The 19,059-nt window shown below is 48.4% G+C and overlaps 1 protein-coding gene across 7 annotated transcripts in view; it reads right to left on the reverse strand.

The window, feature by feature from the left end:
• Positions 1–19,059, reverse strand: part of PAX7 (paired box 7) — a 147,479-nt gene that overhangs the window by 39,780 nt on the left and 88,640 nt on the right. For all 7 annotated transcript variants that reach the window (XM_024217303.3, XM_024217305.3, XM_024217302.3 and 4 more), the window contains exon 7: positions 18,244–18,443. In XM_024217303.3, the coding sequence (XP_024073071.1) occupies positions 18,244–18,443 (200 nt within the window). The remainder of the gene's footprint in view (positions 1–18,243; positions 18,444–19,059) is intronic.

The raw sequence follows: 19,059 nt of genomic DNA on the forward strand, positions 1-19,059 counted from the left end.
AGCGTTGGCAATGCACCGAGCGGAGCCCTGCCAAACTCATTCCACTGAGCAGCCCGGAGGGGTAAGGGGAGAAATAAAGGCCTCCTGAGAAAGAAGCGTCAACTGTGCGTACAAACCCGGGACTCCTCAGCGGCGGGGGAACAGCTTTGAGGGCCACTTAGCGCCTGGCAGGCCATAATGCCCTGCTTATAATGAGCAGGCCTGCTGCCGATCCCTAAAAGGATTGGTTATTGTCAGATAATGTAAAGGTTTCCCCCCTCCTACCCTTTGAATGCAGGCATTTCCCTGTGGTTAGGATAGAACAGAATAACCCACTGATGTTATTGCCACCTGCAAATTCGCTGGGCTTTCTCTGCAGCACGTAATTAAACTCAGCGCCGGGGTAACCACCAGCGTCCATCGCAGCGTATTAGAAAGGAGGGGAAGAAAATGGGGACGGGGGGTGGAAAGAGGGGAAGACGGGAAACACGATAAACCCCAGCCAGGCTCTCTCTGTATCGCTGTTCTCTCTGCAGCTTGGCTGCTGCCTGGCTCTTCTGGTTTAAAGTGACTGCTTCTTATGGAAACGGAGAGGAGGTATTAAAAAAAAAAAAAAAAAAACCACAAGACACAGAGAGCTTCCTTATCTCAGGGAGACAGTTGTCAGGAATCACTTTGACTGAGTCGTTTTGTCTCCATGCTTTTTTTGCTGTCAAGCAGGCCTCAGGACATGGATCAAAGGAGAGGCGCCGAGCGCTCACTGAAACTTCTCATCCCTTCTCGGTACAGATGCTGGAGTGGCAGACAGCTCTCCTCGACATCAAATGGAAGGAGAGGAGAGGGAGGAAAGAAAGAGAGAAGGGAGAGGGAGAGAGAAGGGGCAGAAGAGAGGAAGGAGCAGAGGAAGAAGAGAAGAAGAGCGGTGTGGGGTTTTCTCAGTGCCACATCGGATCCCCTGGGCACCTGGCCCCACTCTCTCCCTCTCCCCTACACGGCCTCCCTGGGGTCTAGGGCACCTCTGAGGGGTTTCTCCAGGTCGCTTTATGTAAAGCCACTGGAGGGTTAAAGAGGCGGTAGGGGCTGTTTTAAGAGAACTCCATCAAGCCGGGCAGTTGGCAGAGTGGGCAAACAGAGAGCCTGGCACCTTTGTGGGGGTGGATTTCCAGCCGGCGTGGAGGAGGAGCTGTCCGCTCTCGGGCAGACACCTGCTGCTTGAGGAGGACTGACCGTGGGAGATATGGGGTTGGGTTTTCTCCCCTCATGCCCTTTTCCCTGCTCTGAGCTGCACCAAGGGGCTGGAACCCTGCCTGGATGGGGGCGTATGGTCCATAAGGAACGTCCTTTTGCTGTGTGTGTGCAGCGCCTAGCACAATGGGGCCCTGGTCCGTGCCTGGGTGCTACGGTAACACAAAGAATACATAATAATAGTGATAGCAAGAAAGGCATTTTCCTGAGCCTTGCTTGGGAATCTGGAGGTGAGACTCGACCAGACAAGACCTGAACCATTCTGTGCTTTGCTTCCATTGCTGCATTGCACCAACTTTCACAGCGCTCCCCGGGCGTTATCCCGGGGGGGTCCTAGAAACACCAGACACAGGGGGAGCAGGGAGGAGGGTCACGGACACAGCTCTACCCAGGCCCACCCCTTGCCATTGAAATGGACTTTGTGGGAGAGACCTCTTCCATCATCCCACCAGGTGAGCCCTACTCCGAGCGTGCGAAGAAGGAGAGCCAGCCGTCCTCAATCGCTGCCACTATGGCTCGGAGGGGGAGTGCCTCCCAGGGCCGAATGGGGACCAGCGGCTTTACCGCAAAACATCTAGTCTCTTTGGGCGCCAAGCTGTTCACTGGCTCGGTCGCTCCGGGGCAAACTCTGGTGATGGCCATTCCCTGCCAGCAACAACCCCCTTGCGTAAACCTTGTATATTTCCTTGCAAATTCCCAGGAGTATCCTGTGGATTTTCCTCTTGCGGCTGAGCAAGATTAGATCCTTCCTCCACCACCCCTTCGCTGTGTGGCTTATGATCTCCTTTCAGGTGCTTATTCCCTGCAATAAGATCCCCCTCATCTCCCAACTGAATAGGCTTAAGGACTGACTCCAGCTTATCACTGGAGCTAAGACCATCCACACCTTTGATCACCTTACTAGTTGCCCACCCCAAGCCCTGCTAGAATTTCGGATCTTCAGCCCCTGCTGTAAATTGATCTCTTGCATGCCTGTCTGATGGGGGGCAGAAAGCATCTTTCAGGAGGAGGCCCAGCTGCATGCACGTTGCTTCCCTTAGGGCCATCTCTGTGCCAATGTCTATGCAAGGTGGCGAGGTCCTGCACAGCCCACCCCCCAGCTATGCAATATGGGGCCAGAAAGGCTGGCCAAACTGGCCCCATAGTGGGCAAGGGCTGAGCACTGCAGCGCTACCTTGCATAGCTCCTGTCTTGTGTGTGTTACAGAGGGGAGGGCACATCACAAAGAGAGGACACGACACAGCCTCCCTCTAAATCGCTCACCCACAGCTCCTCCCATAACGCTTCAACAGCTCACGCAACCCTGCCCTTTTATACTCCCCAGGGGATGAAGGCAACCCTCATGCCCCTCTGCAACACTCCAAAGGCTGATGTTCCATGCAACCTCCCCGTCCCATAGCACACCCACCCACCCTACCTGTGCGACTCGCTAAACCAGTGTTTCTCAAACTGGGGTCGCAACTTGTGTAGGGAAAGCCCCTGGTGGGCCAGGCCGGTTTGTTTACCTGCCCCGTCCGCAGGTCCGGCCAATCATGGCTCCCACTGGCTGCGGTTCGCTGCTCCAGGCCAATGGGAGCTGCTGGAAGCGGCGCGGGCCGAGGGACTTACTGGCCGCCACTTCCAGCAGCCCCCATTGGCCTGCAGCGGCGAACCGCGGCCAGTGGGAGCCGCGATCGGCCGGACCTGCGGACAGGCAGGTAAACAAACTGGCCTGGCCCGCCAGGGGCTTTCCCTACACAAGTGGTGACCCCAGTTTGAGAAACACTGCGCTAAACCATTGTTGCAGGAGGAGGCGCTCAACAAGTAAAAGGGGAGGAAGCTTGAATGCAATGGCGGGAGCGGGGTGGGGGGAAGCTTTCTTGTAAGCTGTTTGCAACCTCTGGTCAAAGGCCTTGCATCCCTGAGGCTGGTCATTCCCAGGAGTACGCAGCAGCAGGCTGGCATGGGCTGGGAGGAAGGTGAAGTTGGGATTCACGTCAATGACAAACATGCTTCCCTATGATGGGCAGTTGCAAGGTTCTGGCTGATGCAGTGGGGAGGGCTGGCGCTGCAGCAAAGGAAAGTGCTTCTTCCGATCCCCTTCCATTACCACCAAGCACCTGTATTAACTCCGCCAATGCTGGGCCTCGGCGACACACCACGGCTCTGGGGAAAGCGAGGCGCCGAACTCATTGCACAGCGCGGCTTATCGCCTGCACGGGGACGGTAAAGGGGCAAAGCTGACGCTTTACGAGGTGGGAGGGACTTGGGTGGGAGGGAAAGCTACTGACTCACTAACACTTGCAATGTACAGTCTGGGCTGGCTCTGGTCCCTGGCCAACGCAAGAAAGCTGCACCGTAGCATTTAGGGCCTGATCCGAAGGGGTGCTGAGTATCTGCAGCACCCAAGGAAATGAATGCGCCGTGCAGACCCATCTGTGTGTAACCCCTGTGCATCAGGCCCTGCTCATGCAAAGATAAGGAGCAGAGCTGGGCTTAAAACGGAATCCACTGGAAGCAAGCTGCCAGCATGATCCTCTCTTTTTTTTCAAGGACTATTGAAACTGGAACACGCATGTACATGCACATGTGGCCCCTCCCCTCCATGCACGCTCGTATACACATGTGTGCACCCAGGAACGCACACACACATACATGAACTCACACATGCACTACAGCCTTTATAGTCAAATTATTTATCTTCTTGCATTCTTTCTGTTTAAGCGTCTCCATCTAGGAGTCCTCCTTCCCGGACAACCTTCCTCCACACTGTGGCCTTTCTGATTCCTTTCACAGCTCAACACCAGCTCCCAACTCCCTGGGTTATTGAAGCCCTGCGGTAAAACGCTCGCCTCTGAATTCCAGAGGTCGCCTGGCAATGCCTGTCACCCGTCTGGAGTCTGTATTAATTGCTAATCTCTCATTTTCTCTCCCTCTATCTGCCCTGCCTGCCTTGTCTCAAGTTCCCTTAATAATCATAAAGAAGGGCAAATCCGGCATTTGAATTCTCCAAGTCCATGTCTACCAGCCAAGTCAGGGGCTCAATCACTCTTAACCACCCCCGTGCAGAGAAGAGACAAAACCCAGAGGACCTGGCGAAGAGCTCTGCGTAAGCTCGAAAGCTTGTCTCTCTCACCAACAGAAGTTGGTCCAATAAAAGATATTTCCCCCACCCGCCCTCTCTCTCTATAACCCAGAGGAGACAGACTTCGAACAAGGCAACCTACAGGGGAAAGAAAAAAAACACAGCTCGTGCTTAGATTCAGCTACTACCGACCATATAAATGCAATTCTAGCTGTACAGATGTGATCAGTGCTACCTTGGCCTGGCTTCAGATCCTAAACCAAGATCTGCTACAATACGAGGCAGAGGAAGTATTGTTTAAATGTGTTGGGCAATTCAGAGCTCTGTGTGAGTCAGACCTTTGGATATTAAGAAACAGGTTCAGGATTCCTAGAGGAATCTGATTAAAATGATCTACAGGAACTACTGTATATATAACTAGGAGTAATCGTAGGTCATATGAGGACTGTACGTGGGACCTTTTTCTCTTCTCCCCTTCATCCCTTCTGTCCTCTTTCACTGCTCTTCCCTTTCCCCTTCCTTTACTTCCTCTCTCTTTCTCTTCTCCTCTTTCCCCCTTTTTCTTGTTACTTAGATTAATACGTAACATGGGAATTATGGGGCTGATCCTGTATCGACCGAAGTCAATGGCAAAGCTCCCATTGCATTCAATGGCTCGGGATCAGGCCCTATTTTCTCGGAAACAGTTCAGTGTTCCTAATGCTTGTATGTCTTAATATTCCTTCAAAACTCTCTCTCTCACTCTACGGGCACACGCGGGGTGTGTATACCTGCTTCTCATTTACAGAAGGCACTAATGCATCTTTACTCTGCCGGTGTAACATAAATGAGGATCAGGACATATATATGTATGTACATATATAAGATATATCTATATAATGCCTAGAATATAAGTCACACTATTCTGAATGTATTTAAAGTAATATTTTAGGGTGAGATGATCAACGCTGCCTAGGGGATTTGGGCACTCCATTTCAATGTGTGTCCTGTGAGAATTGGGCACCTAAATCCTTTAGGCCGGTTTTGACATCTTGGCTGTAGTTTCACACCTAATAATGCTTGGGTGTGATATGAGACGCAGGGCCAGACTCCGCAGATGCTTTTATTCACTTTACTCTTGTGTGGAAGCTTTTCCAGAATCGGGGCCAGCGTTTGTATGGGTCACCTAGGTAATATAGAGCGAGGCAATAACACTGAATGGGCCTATGGGAAATATTTATGGTTTAACCATATGGGAAACATTGAAAGGAAACATGTAAGGGCTGCAACGGTGTCTCAGACCCCCCACATCTGAATCCCCCCCACTCCTTTCGCCCCTATAAACAAAGTAATTAGAAAGCAGTCAAATAAATACGTGTCTATTTTCACATGAGAAAAATACTCTGTTCTCCCTTTTCCTCGTAGCCTGTAGCTGAGGCGTCTAATTGACAAGAGCAGATGGCTTTGTTTGGTAAAAACTTTAGCAGAGGGGGTGGAGGGGAAAAGCTTTGCAGGGCCACGTAGGTTGAAAGTTTACAGAGACAGAGCTGTATTTGATACTGAGCAATAGAGAACGCCAAAGGGATCAGTAAAGCCAGCCTCTCGGAGGGGGAAAAAGAGAGTTTCAATTTCCCCCCACTTTCCTAAAAGACATTGATTTGATCACATGCACCCACGCCACAAAAGGCAGTGTCTCGATGGGACTTGCATATGCTCTCGTCTCTGGGAAAAAAGCAGCCCAACCTCCCAAATCAAAAAAACATAGGAGCGGTAGCAGCTTTCCAAGAGGTCTGGTGACTGGGGCCAGGTGTGTGATGGCCTGTGCATCAGAGAGTCCTCAGCTAAGTCCAGGGGTATGTCTACACTACAGGATTAATCCGAATTTAGATAATTCGAATTTGGGAAACAGGTTGTATAAATTCGATTGTGCGCGGCCACACTAAGCACATTAATTCGGTTTTTAACCACATTAATTCGGTGGTGTGCGGCCACACTACCCCATTACTTTAACCACAGTAATTCGGTGGTGTGCGGCCACACTAACCCTAATTCGAATTAACAAAATCGATTTAGGCGCTACTCCGCTCGTCGAGGTGGAGTACAGAAATCAATTTTAAGTGCCCTTTAATTCGAATTAACTGGCTCTGTAGTGTGGACGGGTGAAGGGTTAATTCGGATTAACGCAGCTAAATCCGAATTAAAGTCGTAGTGTAGACCAGGCCCAGGAGAATAATGTTCCCCCAGAGACACAGGAGATAAATACCGGATATAACAGCAGGGTAGGAGGGCCGCAGAGTGAATTCAAAGGCGGATAATGGACAGGAGGGAGGGAAGGGAGGAGAGGTGGATGCGTGTGGGAAGAGGAGAGGAAAGGAGAGAGGAGAAAGGTAAATGGACAGACAGAATGGGAATGGGAGAGAAAAAAAACGGAATGGAAGGAGGCCAGAATGGGAAAGAGAGAGAGGAGAAAACGGTGGGGGGGGGGAAGGGAAGAATGGGAAAGAGGGTTAAAGAAAGGAAAAGTGAAAGGAAAGCCAGAAAAGGGACGGAGAGGAAACCAGGAGAAAAGCGGGAAAGGAAAAGAAAAAGAAAAAAAAGCCCGTGTGGGATGGCACCGAAGAGCGTCAGAGTTAAAGACTATTAAAAGAACATGTTTCTACACTAAGATAAGCCGGAGAAATGAATCCTTATCCTTCCAAAACCAACCCTTTAAAATTCGAGCGAGAGAAGGGTCTCCTTTCAGGGAAACGGGAAATCCTTAATGCGTCCTCCCTCAGCAACTGTAATGCCAGGATGTTCCCAATCTGCTTTGAGGGATGGAAAGATTAAGAATAATAAAAAAATGGCAATAAAATATGTGTGAACGAGGGGGTAATTGTGGACAAATGCAGCATTCAAATTCATTTTTCAGCTCTTTTACGCACCATTTCAATCTTATTTTCTGCTTGTTAATGAGATCTTGTTGGTTGGGGTGGGCCAGGCTGCCCAGTAGCGCTTGGGTAATTGCACATAATTTTCTCTCTACTAGTGATTTGCATCAGATTTTTTTTTCTAATTCTTTGCTATTTAACCCCCCCTCCAAATCTTGCCCCCTCCCCCCTTCCCCTCCCCCGGCCCAGCAAGACTCATTTTAAATGCTTATTATAGGCGCAGTGTCTCCGACAAAAAAAATAGAAAGAAAAGGAACCAGACGGAAAGGTTTCGTGTCACTGAATGAGCGAGCGCTGTCTCTCTGGAGCCAGGCGCTGTGCACTAACCCCTCTCACCACCCGGCGCCATGTCCCTCCCAATTGCCAGGCTTCCCGAAAAGGACTTAGACGGCTAAACCCATCCTTCCACCAGCATCAGCACGGTTACAGCCTCCGGTCCATGACTGAGCGAGGTTCTGAACCACTGCGATCAACAGAAACTGTATGGCGGATTGCTGCGGGAGCAGGATTGGGCCCTAGATGGGAGAAACTGAAGCGTAGACAGAGATCATGCTGCAAAACTGATGTCCAGACTTCAAAAATGATGGAGGGCAGGTGGTCAGAGCTGGATTAATCTCTAGGATGGAGGATCTCAGTCATCTGTCTACTGCCCCCTTCCCTCTCCACCCACTCACTCCTTGTGCTGGCTGGAGGGACTGAAGGAGATGGTTCCTCTTAGCAAACCAGGAGCCTCTCTGAAAATGGCTGAGAATGTCCTTCCTTTCCAGCTTCTGCTCCTCTTCTCGCTTCCAGGACAGAATGCTGACTCCATCCTTTACAGACAGTGCAAGGAAGCAGGCAGTGGAGCGGGACTTGAGGATGTCTCTCCAGCCCCACTCATTGTTCTATTTCTTTAAAACGACGGTGCATTTGGGCGGGGGGGGGGGGGGGAATGGTCAAAAAATGGAGGCAGCCTACAGTGGGAGGTGGCCGCAGGCAGGGGGCAAAGCAGGCAACCCGTAGGGGGATGGGTCAGGAGGACAGAAGCACTAGATCAGGGGTGGGCAAACTTTTTGGGTATGGAAATTGTATGGCGGGCCATGAATGCTCTCAAAATTGGGGGTTAGGGTGCGGGGTGTGGGCTCTGGCTGGGGGTACGGGCTCTGGGGTGGGACTGGCGATGAGGGGTTGGGGGTGCAGGAGGATGCTCCAGGCTGGGACCGAGGGGTTCGGAGGGTGGGAGGAGGATCAGGGCTGGGGCAGGAGGAGGTCAAGGGTGCAGGCTCCGGGCAACGCTTACTTCAAGCCGCTCCCAGAAGCAGTGGCATGTCCCCCCTCCGGCTCCTACACAAAGGCGCAGCCAGGCGGCTCTGCACACTGCCTGAGCGGCCAATGGGGGCTGCAGGGGCGGCACTTGGGGTGGGGGCAGCGTGCGGAGCCCCCTGGCTGCCCCTATGCATAGGAGCCGGAGCGGGGACATGCTGCTGCTTCCGGGAGCCGCGCAGGGTGGGGCAAGCCCCAGACCCCGCTCCCTGGCGGGAGCTCAAGAACCAGATTAAAACATCTGGGGAGAGAGATGCGGCCCCCTGGGGCCACAGTTTGCCCACCCCTGCACTAGATAATAATATGACACGTCGCACAGGTGGACAGATTCAGGCAAGGACCAGGAGGGATGTGGGTATGGAGATGAGGACAGCACCATGGCCTCAACTCATTGTGCGGCTCCCCAGTCAGAATCCTGTGCTGCTAGGAAAGGACGCCCCCGGAAAGTTGGCAGCCTTGCTGAGGTTCCCTCACAGCCCGTGCTATGTAGCTTCCCGTGTAGCTCTTAGTTTGTGGGCTGTCATGAGAGAAGCCTCACACAGCTTTACAGACAGGAACACAATGTGAAGGAAATACAAATGGCCGGGCTGAATTAGCCACATGGCCTGGTGTGATCAGCAAAGGTCACCTTGAGGCACCGCCCAGGCCCATCCACTCAAACGGAGCCTGGAAAGCCAGACACTTGGGAGAGAAATAAGGAGCAGAAGCACCCCATTCATGAGGGCGAGCCTGCCCGCAAGGCTCCGCCGCTCACCCCTCAGAAAGGTAAAGGTGCATGAGCATCAAAATCACTGACAAATGCCAACTTTCAGATCCGGGCCTCAAACCTCTCTCCGGAAACACCATTAAGGCAGCACTGCACGTCCACTACTACGGCCACGCACAGATCGCAAAGCACGTCAGAGATATTAAACACCCTCAAAGGTTGCTCAGTGGTGTTATCCTCGTTTTACTAATGGGGAAACCGAGGCACGGAGCGGTGATGTCACTTTCCCAAAAAATGGTGGCAAAGCCAGACATGGTGGAACCCAAGTCCCGCAACATTCAGTCTCATGGCTTAGCCACATGACCACTCAGTGGTGGAGTCACACTAGGGATGAATGTGACATGTGGAGTGAAAGCCACCCATAGCCCTGAGAAAACAAAAGCAACAAACACAAGGAGAGGGTGTCTGAGCTTCCTACTAATAGATTCATAGATTCTAGGACTGGAAGGGACCTCGAGAGGTCATCGAGTCCAGTCCCCTGCCCGCATGGCAGGACCAAATACTGTCTAGACCATCCCTGATAGACATTTATCTAACCTACTCTTAAATATCTCCAGAGATGGGGATTCCACAACCTCCCTAGGCAATTTATTCCAGTGTTTAATCCTGATATTGTCTTGATTTCTCAGGTTGACTTTGTGGGCCTGCAGAACACTTTAGAGGACTCAGAAAGAAACAGAATATCAGGGTTGGAAGGGACCTCAGGAGGTCATCTAGTCCAACCCCCTACTCAAAGTAGGACCAATCCCCAGAGAGATTTTTGCCCCAGATCCCTAAAGGGCCTCTTCAAGGATTGAACTCACAACCCTGGGTTTAGCAGGCCAATGCTCAAACCGCTGAGCTATCCCTCCCTCCATATCAGGGAAATGTGAGTTTGGCCATCCAAAGGCTCAAAGGCGGTCAATCTAAAGTAGCGCCCAGCTTTGATACTACAGTGGTGAGCACCAATACAAAGAGCTAGATACATCAATTGCCTTGTAAAGGAAACTTAGAGGAGAAGGGTTTTTGCAGGTGAAACAGTACAAACATTTTGGTATTTTCATATTTCTGTTGATTCTGTGAAACAACTAAACATGTCAATGTAGCCGAATGTAAAATATGTCATATAGCCTTATTCCCTAGATAACCGAGAGATGTTGGCTAAGACAATCCCCAAGCTATGCTGGTCATCTCCCGTTTCCCCAGCCTGGCCCCTTTATATAGACCAATATAATGACAGATCATTTTCTACCTAAACCATCTAGAACTAGTTGCATTGTATCAAAGACAGATGGATGGGAAGGGCAAATGCCCCACAGTCCTTACAGACACGACACCCTGTTAGCTAGCAAGCCATCTCGATGAGCATTCTTGTTGCCCATTCATTGCAGACATAGCAAAGAGATATACAGTGATCAGAAACGTTTGCAATAAATCCAGAATCCCTTATATTTTAATAGCCTTTTCCATCCCAAAAGATCCCAACGTGCTACACAGGGATGTCTTCACCCATCACTGAATGGTACCTACATCTGGGGTGGACGCCCAGCCATGACAGGGTAGCAGAGACACCCAGCCAGGAAGTGAAGAACAACATCTAATTAAAACTACGGGGGCATTTAAGCAGACAGAATGTAATTACTCAAGTTGAAATTCAGCCAGCAAGCAACACGGCCAGAGCTTTTTACACTCATGGAAAGCACCATGGGACTCTTCCATGGTCATGAGTGGTGGATACTCGGTTTTATGTCTTGTCAAGAAGACAGCAACACTGTGCTCCGTCGCTCAGTGGGAAGACAGCAACTTATTTAGTCCCCTACACCAGTTCCTGCAGTGCCATGCACTTCTCTAGGAGCTCTGTCAACCAAGCACTGATCAGGCCCCAATTATAATAAACTAGCTAGTGTATTTGTGCACTGCTTCTCCTTAATGGATAGACGCAGCGCTGTGTGTCATAAGCCCTGTATTGGTGACCACAAATGGAGATTCTCAAGTGGCAGGGGTCTGGGTTTCTGAGCAGAAGGATCTGAGCTCTATCCTTGCTGTCAGTGTGAAGCTTGACATAGCTGTGGTGTGATGCATGAGGAAGGTCAAGGTGCTTAGTTTGGTTATTATTGTAGATTATTGATATTTTTGGAATGAATTTTGATTTCATTGAAAAATGACTTTTTTTCAAAATATTTTTTTTTTTTTCAAAAATGTTCCTTTTTGGATGAAATCAGAAAGCGAAAAAATGTCGCCTTATTTATGGTTTGGGTCTGGTTTGGTTTTGTTGTTTATTTTGGTTTATTGTTTTCCCTTTTCGTCCTTCTTTCTCCCACTTTTTCAGTGGCAAAAAGGAAAAGCGGAAAGGGGAGGGGGAGAAGAAAAAAGGGGGGAAAAGAAAGAAGGAAACATTTCAAAAATGATCATTTTTAATATTAAAATTGTGGGAAATTTCAAGCCAACACAGATTTGTTCCTTTCTGGAATCTGTGGAACAAAAATGATTTGGAATGTTTTGAAATTTATTAATGAAATTCCCACCCTCCATTTTTCAACCTGCTCTAGTTCTGAGGCTTCAAGGACTGGTGAGATCACAGCTCCAGCTGCTGGGGGCTGCAGCCCATTTCTTTTAGAGCATTAACATGTCACTTGATCTTATTTTTTAATCTCCCTCTGGGTTTGTCTCTCTTCCTCTTCTCCGCCTTGCTGAGCTCTGCTCAAAATCTGCCTGGTGGAAGGATGTCACCAGTTCAGCCCGACAGACTCGCTGACTTCTGCGGTTAGAGGTGCAACCTTTAGAAACTGATGGGTACATAGCCCTTGAAGATCCAAGTTCTGGGTCTGCTATGAGCTTCTCCTAACTAGTGTTGTAGCCACTAAATCCAGTCTGACAAATGCATGATGACTCATCTGGTCGCAGCTGGCTGGCCTATGATGTTAGGTTTGTTGAACAGGCAGCCTTCAGAGCATGATCGTTAGCTGCCTCTCTCTTATCAAGGCCGCCCCAGCATAAAACCATCACAGATGAGTTCTCAAGTTACCATAAGCTCTATCATTAAGGATCGGGATGGGGTACGAAATGGGAGCTGGGTTGAGTTATGTAGTGGTTTACTGATGTCGGACTATCCTTCATCTCATTGTGATTAGTTCTCTTATGTGGACTGTCATATGTAAACTGAGTTTTTTTGGGGGGGGTCTTAATCCAGCCTCTGTCTAGTGGTGGGAGGAGAAAAGGGCTCCCCTATAGATTTGGTGTCTGCCCAGGAAAAGCTCAGGACAGAAATAGCAGCGGGTGCTGCAGGTCAAGACAAAGGTGTTTTGATGAGGACCTTGAACCCGAACATGAAGGGATGCCGTGGGTCAAGATTGAGGTGCAACAGCGGAGCAGTCGCCCTCTGGAGGTCCCAGGACTGGAATACAGGGAAAGCCGCAGGACAAGACTGGGGGCTGTGTAGTGACCTAGGGCCAGAACTGGACTAGCACAGTGTGTGGCAGGCCAGGACTGCACAGCCCCGGGCAGGGGGGGAGCAGGATCAGACTAACAGGGGACGCTGTGACTGAGTATGGAGGTGCTTTGGCAGTGCTGCTTGGAGGCTGATTACACAGCACATCACTGGTCAGCGCTATCATTCCCTCATTAGCACGGACACGCACCGGGTATAGAAAAAACAAACACAAAGGGCTGCCATTTTCCACAGGCTCTAGGCAAAACTTTCAGCAGCCTCTGCTCCCTCTGTCGGGGGTGTGGGGTGTGTGTGTCAAGCCTGCAGAGGCCAAATCTAATCCCCCTTCTCTCTCGTGAAAATGGAAAAACCGTGCCCGGCCTATAGAATTTCAGTTACCAGCACCAACCCCGTCTGGTGGATTCTGGCTGCGATACCCAATCCAGGGGTAATCGGATAGCGTTCCCTGTGGCAGCAAATGCAGAGGGCTCTGGCTGTAGCTCAGGGTCCAGTCCCACCCGCCCCCATCGGTTTCTCCTTGTCTCAACTGCAAAGAAAGCTCCCCGCTGCTGCTACTGAGGGATGAAACCAGAGAACTGTCTGTTTGCAGCTCATACAAGTCACCCGCCGTATCTTGAGTTTCTAACTTTTTTCAGTCTCCTAAAACCCCTTTCATTTGGATATTTACTCCTACCGACAGTGGCCAGATGCCACAATGAATAGATAGATAGAGAGATAGAGGGTGTGTGTGTGTATGGGGATAGAGAGATAGAGAGATAGAGGGGGTGTATGGGGATAGATAGAGAGATAGATAGAGAGATAGATAGATAGAGGGGGTCTATGGGAATAGATAGATAGATAAAAGGTTTATCTGTAGGGCTGTGGATGCTTGCATTACTCACAAGTGAGTTAGGCAGGTCATCCCCAGATGAGTACCAATAAAACCTTTACCCTACCCCATCCCATCATGTATTCTGCATGTGCCAAATATGTTAGGGAAAAGGCATTTGACGAATGCCTTGCAGACTTTTTATTCCCATTACTGGGACTCTTTCTTGTATCCTTCTGCCTGTAAGACCCGGGGTCTTGGTTGCCACAAGTCCAACTGTGCAGGGCTCAGAGGGGCAGAGAGGAAGTAAAACTAAAGCATGTAAAACACCCAGAAAATAACCCAAGACAAGTTTTTTAGACACAAAAATCTGCATGTATTTATATGCAGATACCTTGGGCCTTTCTAGGGTTAGAAGTGAGTGCTTGGAATCTCCCCTTCTCAACAGCATAAAGCTCTTATTTCTTCAAGGCTGCAAGATCTTGGACTCTACATTTTTAAGTATTGAAAGGCTTTTATTGGCCCAGGACTCACCTCCAAGGCCCGAGGGCAGGGTAATTTGGAGTTGGGGTAAGCATAGAAAGAACCATTTCTCGGGTAGGGTTGAATGAACCTTTGAACCTATTCAATCAGTTAGAATATCCCAGGGAGATGGACCAGCAAGCAGATGATGCAGTCACAGGCATGGGATAAATTGCACGAGCATTGCACAACAGACATATTTACCACACGCTTGTGCAATTTATCACATGGATATTGTCCCCGTGTATGTCCATGTAATAAATTACAAAAGCACATGATAAACTTGTGCCTGGTATCATCTAACCTGTGCTCTGTCCATTAATCCCAGAATATATACTCGCATCTCCAACCTGTGTCCAGCTTTACTCAGCTGATGTTTTTAAAAAATTCCAGCTGCCAGAGAAATGTTTCCTTATTTCCCCCACAAAATCACACCAGAGGTAATATTCAGCCCTGCCCCAGCGGAAGGTTTAACCTTACATAACTTATCATTTTGACAGCATACACATACCAGTATTGACTGGAACAGGACCCATGACCTTCTACGCCACACACCAGCACCCATTGTGCTGTACCACCACGAGAGTTATAACCACTTAGAAATGGGAGTTTTATGCCATTTGGAAGGACTGCATTAGTGCAAACTAGGTACCTTATAGTTTGGACCTGCAGGGCCTACATAGGACAGTTACAGCGCAGCATGCTAATGCATGCAGGGGAACTGGAACAATTTGTACAGTGAGGGGGGATGAGAGCCATTGAACCAAACTGTAAACTCTGCCCATAATGGAAACTACTTCAAGCCAGGGGGTCCAGCAGTACCCCTACTTCCAGCACCTACGCATGCATGTTGCAATTTACATGCCCATAATCCAAACTCCATATGACCCTTTTCAGTGGCAAAATGGAAAACGGAAAACAAGGGCAGCAAAAGGGGTGGGGGGAAAGAAAAAATGGGGGGGAGGGGAAAGAGGAGGAAGAGACAACTTTCTAAACCAAAAATATTCACGACAAATCTTTGCAAAAAAAGTTCAAGTCAATGAAAAATCATTCCTTTTTGAAACCTGTGCAATGAAAATCACTTTGAAATGTTTGACATTTTCCATGATTCCCCCCCCCCCCCACACACACATTTTTGGACCCACTCTAATTTTTAGAGGATTCTAAAATATAGCAGCTATACCTTTTTCACTCTGTCAGGTCTGTACAGCATGGCTTAGAGACAGAAAGCTATGAAGAATGACAGGGAGACAATGGGCTGAGCACCATACAGAAACTCAGGAGAACCTGGGTTCTGTTCCTGGCTCTAGCTTGCTGGTTGACTTTGGTCAAGTCGTGCCCCTGCTCTGTGCCTCAGTTTCCCCATATATAAAAAGGTGACAATAATACTGACCTCCTTTGTATGGTGCTCTGAGATCTATGCATGAAAAGTGCTGTATAAAAGCTAAGTATTATTAATACCAGCGATCCTTTAAAAAGCATTTCTAAAAGAAGTTTTTCCATAACAAATGGGGGAGAATCAAGATATACCGTGGTGTAGTGTAAATGTTGTATTGGAATGCATTTGAGATGACCTGGGCAGCTCACACGTGAGGCTTCTTCATTTGCCAGTAATGTGGTTATTCCCAAATCAGGCAAATATATTTAGATACATTAGATTACATCATACCATCACCCATTCTCTATATGCAGAGTCATAAAGGGGTCCCTACCCAGACTCCTTTTTTTGTTAGTGCATCTCTTGAGCAGTCCATACTCTGGGACAGCTTTTGTAAGTTGTCACATCTCCAAGGAGATCAATGATCTCTTGTGGCAATGGGTTCCACAGGCTAATTATTGGAGATGGGTGGAGAACAGAAATTTCATTTCCTGAAGAATCTTGAAATTTCAAAATGTGGCTTTGTTCAGAATCAGACTCAAACCCAAACATTTCAAAATTCTCCATGCTGGAAAATTCAGAAAAAATATTGTTTTGGATCAATTGTAATATTTCATTTAGATGTTGACTTTTTAAAAATATATTACAATATATAATATAATACAAAACAATTGAAAGGAAAGATCATTTCAAAACAAAATATCAAAACATTCAAAACAAAAAAATTCTAAACATTTAGTTCCAAAAATGTTGAAAGAGGAATTGTTTCGGGGGAGTTCTCTGATCTGTGTAATATAGGAGGTCAGACGAGATAACCACATTGGTCTCTTCTGATTTTGGAATCTAGGAATCTATGAACTGGGACATTTCAGCATTGTTGGAACTTTGTTGTTGTTGCTGTTTTCCTCCTAAATAAAATTTCAGCAAAATCAACACGATTTTGACAGAATTGCATTATCCAATGGGAAAGGGTTCAGTGAAAGTTTTTCCAACCACCTATTAATTATGCATTGTGTTAAAAGTTTGTCCTTGTATGAGTTTTGAATGTGTTGTATTGTTTCATTGAATATCCACACATTCTTGTATTATATTTGCTTTCTCTAGACAGTAACTGTTTTATATACCTCTATTCTACCATCTTATTTGCCTCCTCTCTAAACTAAACAGTTCCAACCTTTTCATTTCAAACACCTACTGAAAATCTCCCTGTAGTTTCAGTTAAATAAACGATCCTGTACTTCCTGTCTTAAACAGTGCTGCTGAGCACGCTTTTACTGTGTGACCCGATACTATGTTAAAGCACACTAACAAGCTTTCCGTGCACACCAGCAGGGTCCACATGGACCAGTTAATGCACAACACATTAGTGCACTTTAGAAATCACAGCCCTTACTCCACTGTGTAGACAAGTCCTTAAATAACAGCCATATATCACCTCCCAGATAGATGTATTTCAGTGATAGGAAAGAGCAAGAATGCAACGCACTTTGGTATCCTTCAGAATATTAGAAGCTATGTGAGTACAAGTCATTATTGTCACCCATTAACATATGATAAGTGTCTTATTACCGCTAAAAGTAAACATGCATATGGCAGCCAAAGTATGACATGTCAGAGAAGAAGAGAATTGGAACACATGACTTATGAGGAGAGGCTGAGGGAACTGGGATTGTTTAGTCTGCAGAAGAAAAGAATGAGGAGGGATTTGATAGCAGCCTTCAACTACCTGAAAGGGGGCTCCAAAGAGGATGGATCTAGACTGTTCTCAGTGGTAGCAGATGACAGAACAAGGAGCAATGGTCTCAAGTTTCAGTGGGGGAGGTTTAGGTTGGATATTAGGATGATTTAGTTGGGAATTGGTCCTGCTTTGAGCAGGGGGTTGGACTAGATGACCTCCTGAGGTCCCTTCTAACCCTGATATTCTACGATTCTAAGAGAATTAAATGCTCTGTCTGACAAGGCTGAGGGTATGTTGGCTTGACAGAAAATTAGCGTTAATATTCCAGATGAGCCAGTGTAAGAGACCGGTGGGCCAAATTCTCAGCTTGTGTAAATCCTTATAACTCCATTGACTTCAATGGCGTTCACCAACTGTGGATCTAGCCCTGTGAATATTTGAGCCCCCAGCACTTAGTCTAGTGGCAGGTTAGTCTAGTGGTTGGGGCAGGGGATGGTTGTCAGGAGTCCCACATTCTATACGGAGCTCAAGGAAGGGAGTTTGAGATCAGTAGTGTTGCACCAGGTATGAGTTTGGCCCGGTAAGTTCAATACAGATGTGCTCTATTGTTATTTGAACAAATATATGGGGAATATGTGTTTTCTCTCTCACAGTTCATGTGGCTCTTCTTATGTATGATGGGGTCATAAAGAAAATCGATTACATCACGATTAGTTCCTGGTAGAGACTGGGAACCAAAATCCCAGGCCCAGACATCCCTGAACTTTGAGGAAGTTCAGACCCTGGTGGGCATGGGAACTTCAAAGCCTGGCCCACCTCTGTAATGGGCTGGAACAACCTCCCTAACCCTGTTCCAGCCAACCCTCAACTTGATGACTCAAGCGAGTCTCTAGATACTTGGGAGCAGAGTGTGACATCTCAAACACAGGATCTGAGCTTTGTTACAGGTTGCAGATGCTCAGATGCTGTGGCAATAAACTCAGGATGGATGGATGGATGGATGGACAGACAGACAGACAGATCTGGGCTCCCTGAGAGCATGCAACAACAACTCGTTCAGTAATAGTGTTGGACAGCGATCGCATAGAGCCTGCCCTCTCCCGTAGGGTCTGGGCTCACCAAAGGCTCCTGGCCTGGAGAAGAAGAATGGAAGAGCACTGTGTACCTGTGGAGAGAGGCCGTTGCTGACAGGGTTCATGTGATTGGCAGGAGCTGCAGGGTTCATGAAACTGTCCGAGTAGCTGGAGAAGCTGTGTCGGGCCCCGTAGGCAGAACTGGTATCAGCGGCGGCAGCGGCTGCCAGCCCTCCCTGGTGCATGGTGGATGGTGGCAGGGGCTGGGGTCTGTGCACGGTGCTGCTCCCATCTGTGAAGAAATCATTCATAGGGAAACATTCATGAGACATGACCCGGGGCCGCGCCTGCATCATCAGGCAGTGGGGAAGAGCCCAAGGGCTGCTGAGGATAACAGCAGGGAGAGGAGGGAGCTGGCACAGACCAGAGCGGGATTTCCATATAGTTCCCTCTGTTCTTTATTTTTCCCAAAATTGTGATTGAACGTAATGTTCTCCAAACAATAAGGAACTGACCCTGGCCAGCACCCAGCATTCCCTCACCAGCTCTGCCAATGCACCTCAGTCCTGACCTGCAGCCAACCTGGCTATCCTGGGCCTGGGTCTCATGTGAGCACAAATGGAAAAATTGTGCGGCAGTTTTCTGACCTCCTTGGAATATTATGTGGGAGTCTGAGATGCAGCCAGCAAACACTCACTCCCTGCAGTTATGCAGAGCAGGAACTGAGCTCTGTTCTCCACCAGGTCCCCTTGCTCCTGATCTCAGGACCTCTCTCTTTTTTACAATACCAGCCTCCCTTTTGCAGGTAGGTCTAGACCAGAGGGTTACAGATTTTTTCCATTCGGCGTTCTCTATTCCCCTAGGTCTGGAGATCGAGTCGCCTGAAAAAGCTCCAGTAGCGTTTCCCC

Source organism: Terrapene carolina, unplaced genomic scaffold (assembly GCF_002925995.2).
Source record: "Terrapene carolina triunguis isolate 2854851 unplaced genomic scaffold, T_m_triunguis-2.0 Scaffold714, whole genome shotgun sequence".
NCBI classification, from domain to species: domain Eukaryota; kingdom Metazoa; phylum Chordata; order Testudines; family Emydidae; genus Terrapene; species Terrapene triunguis.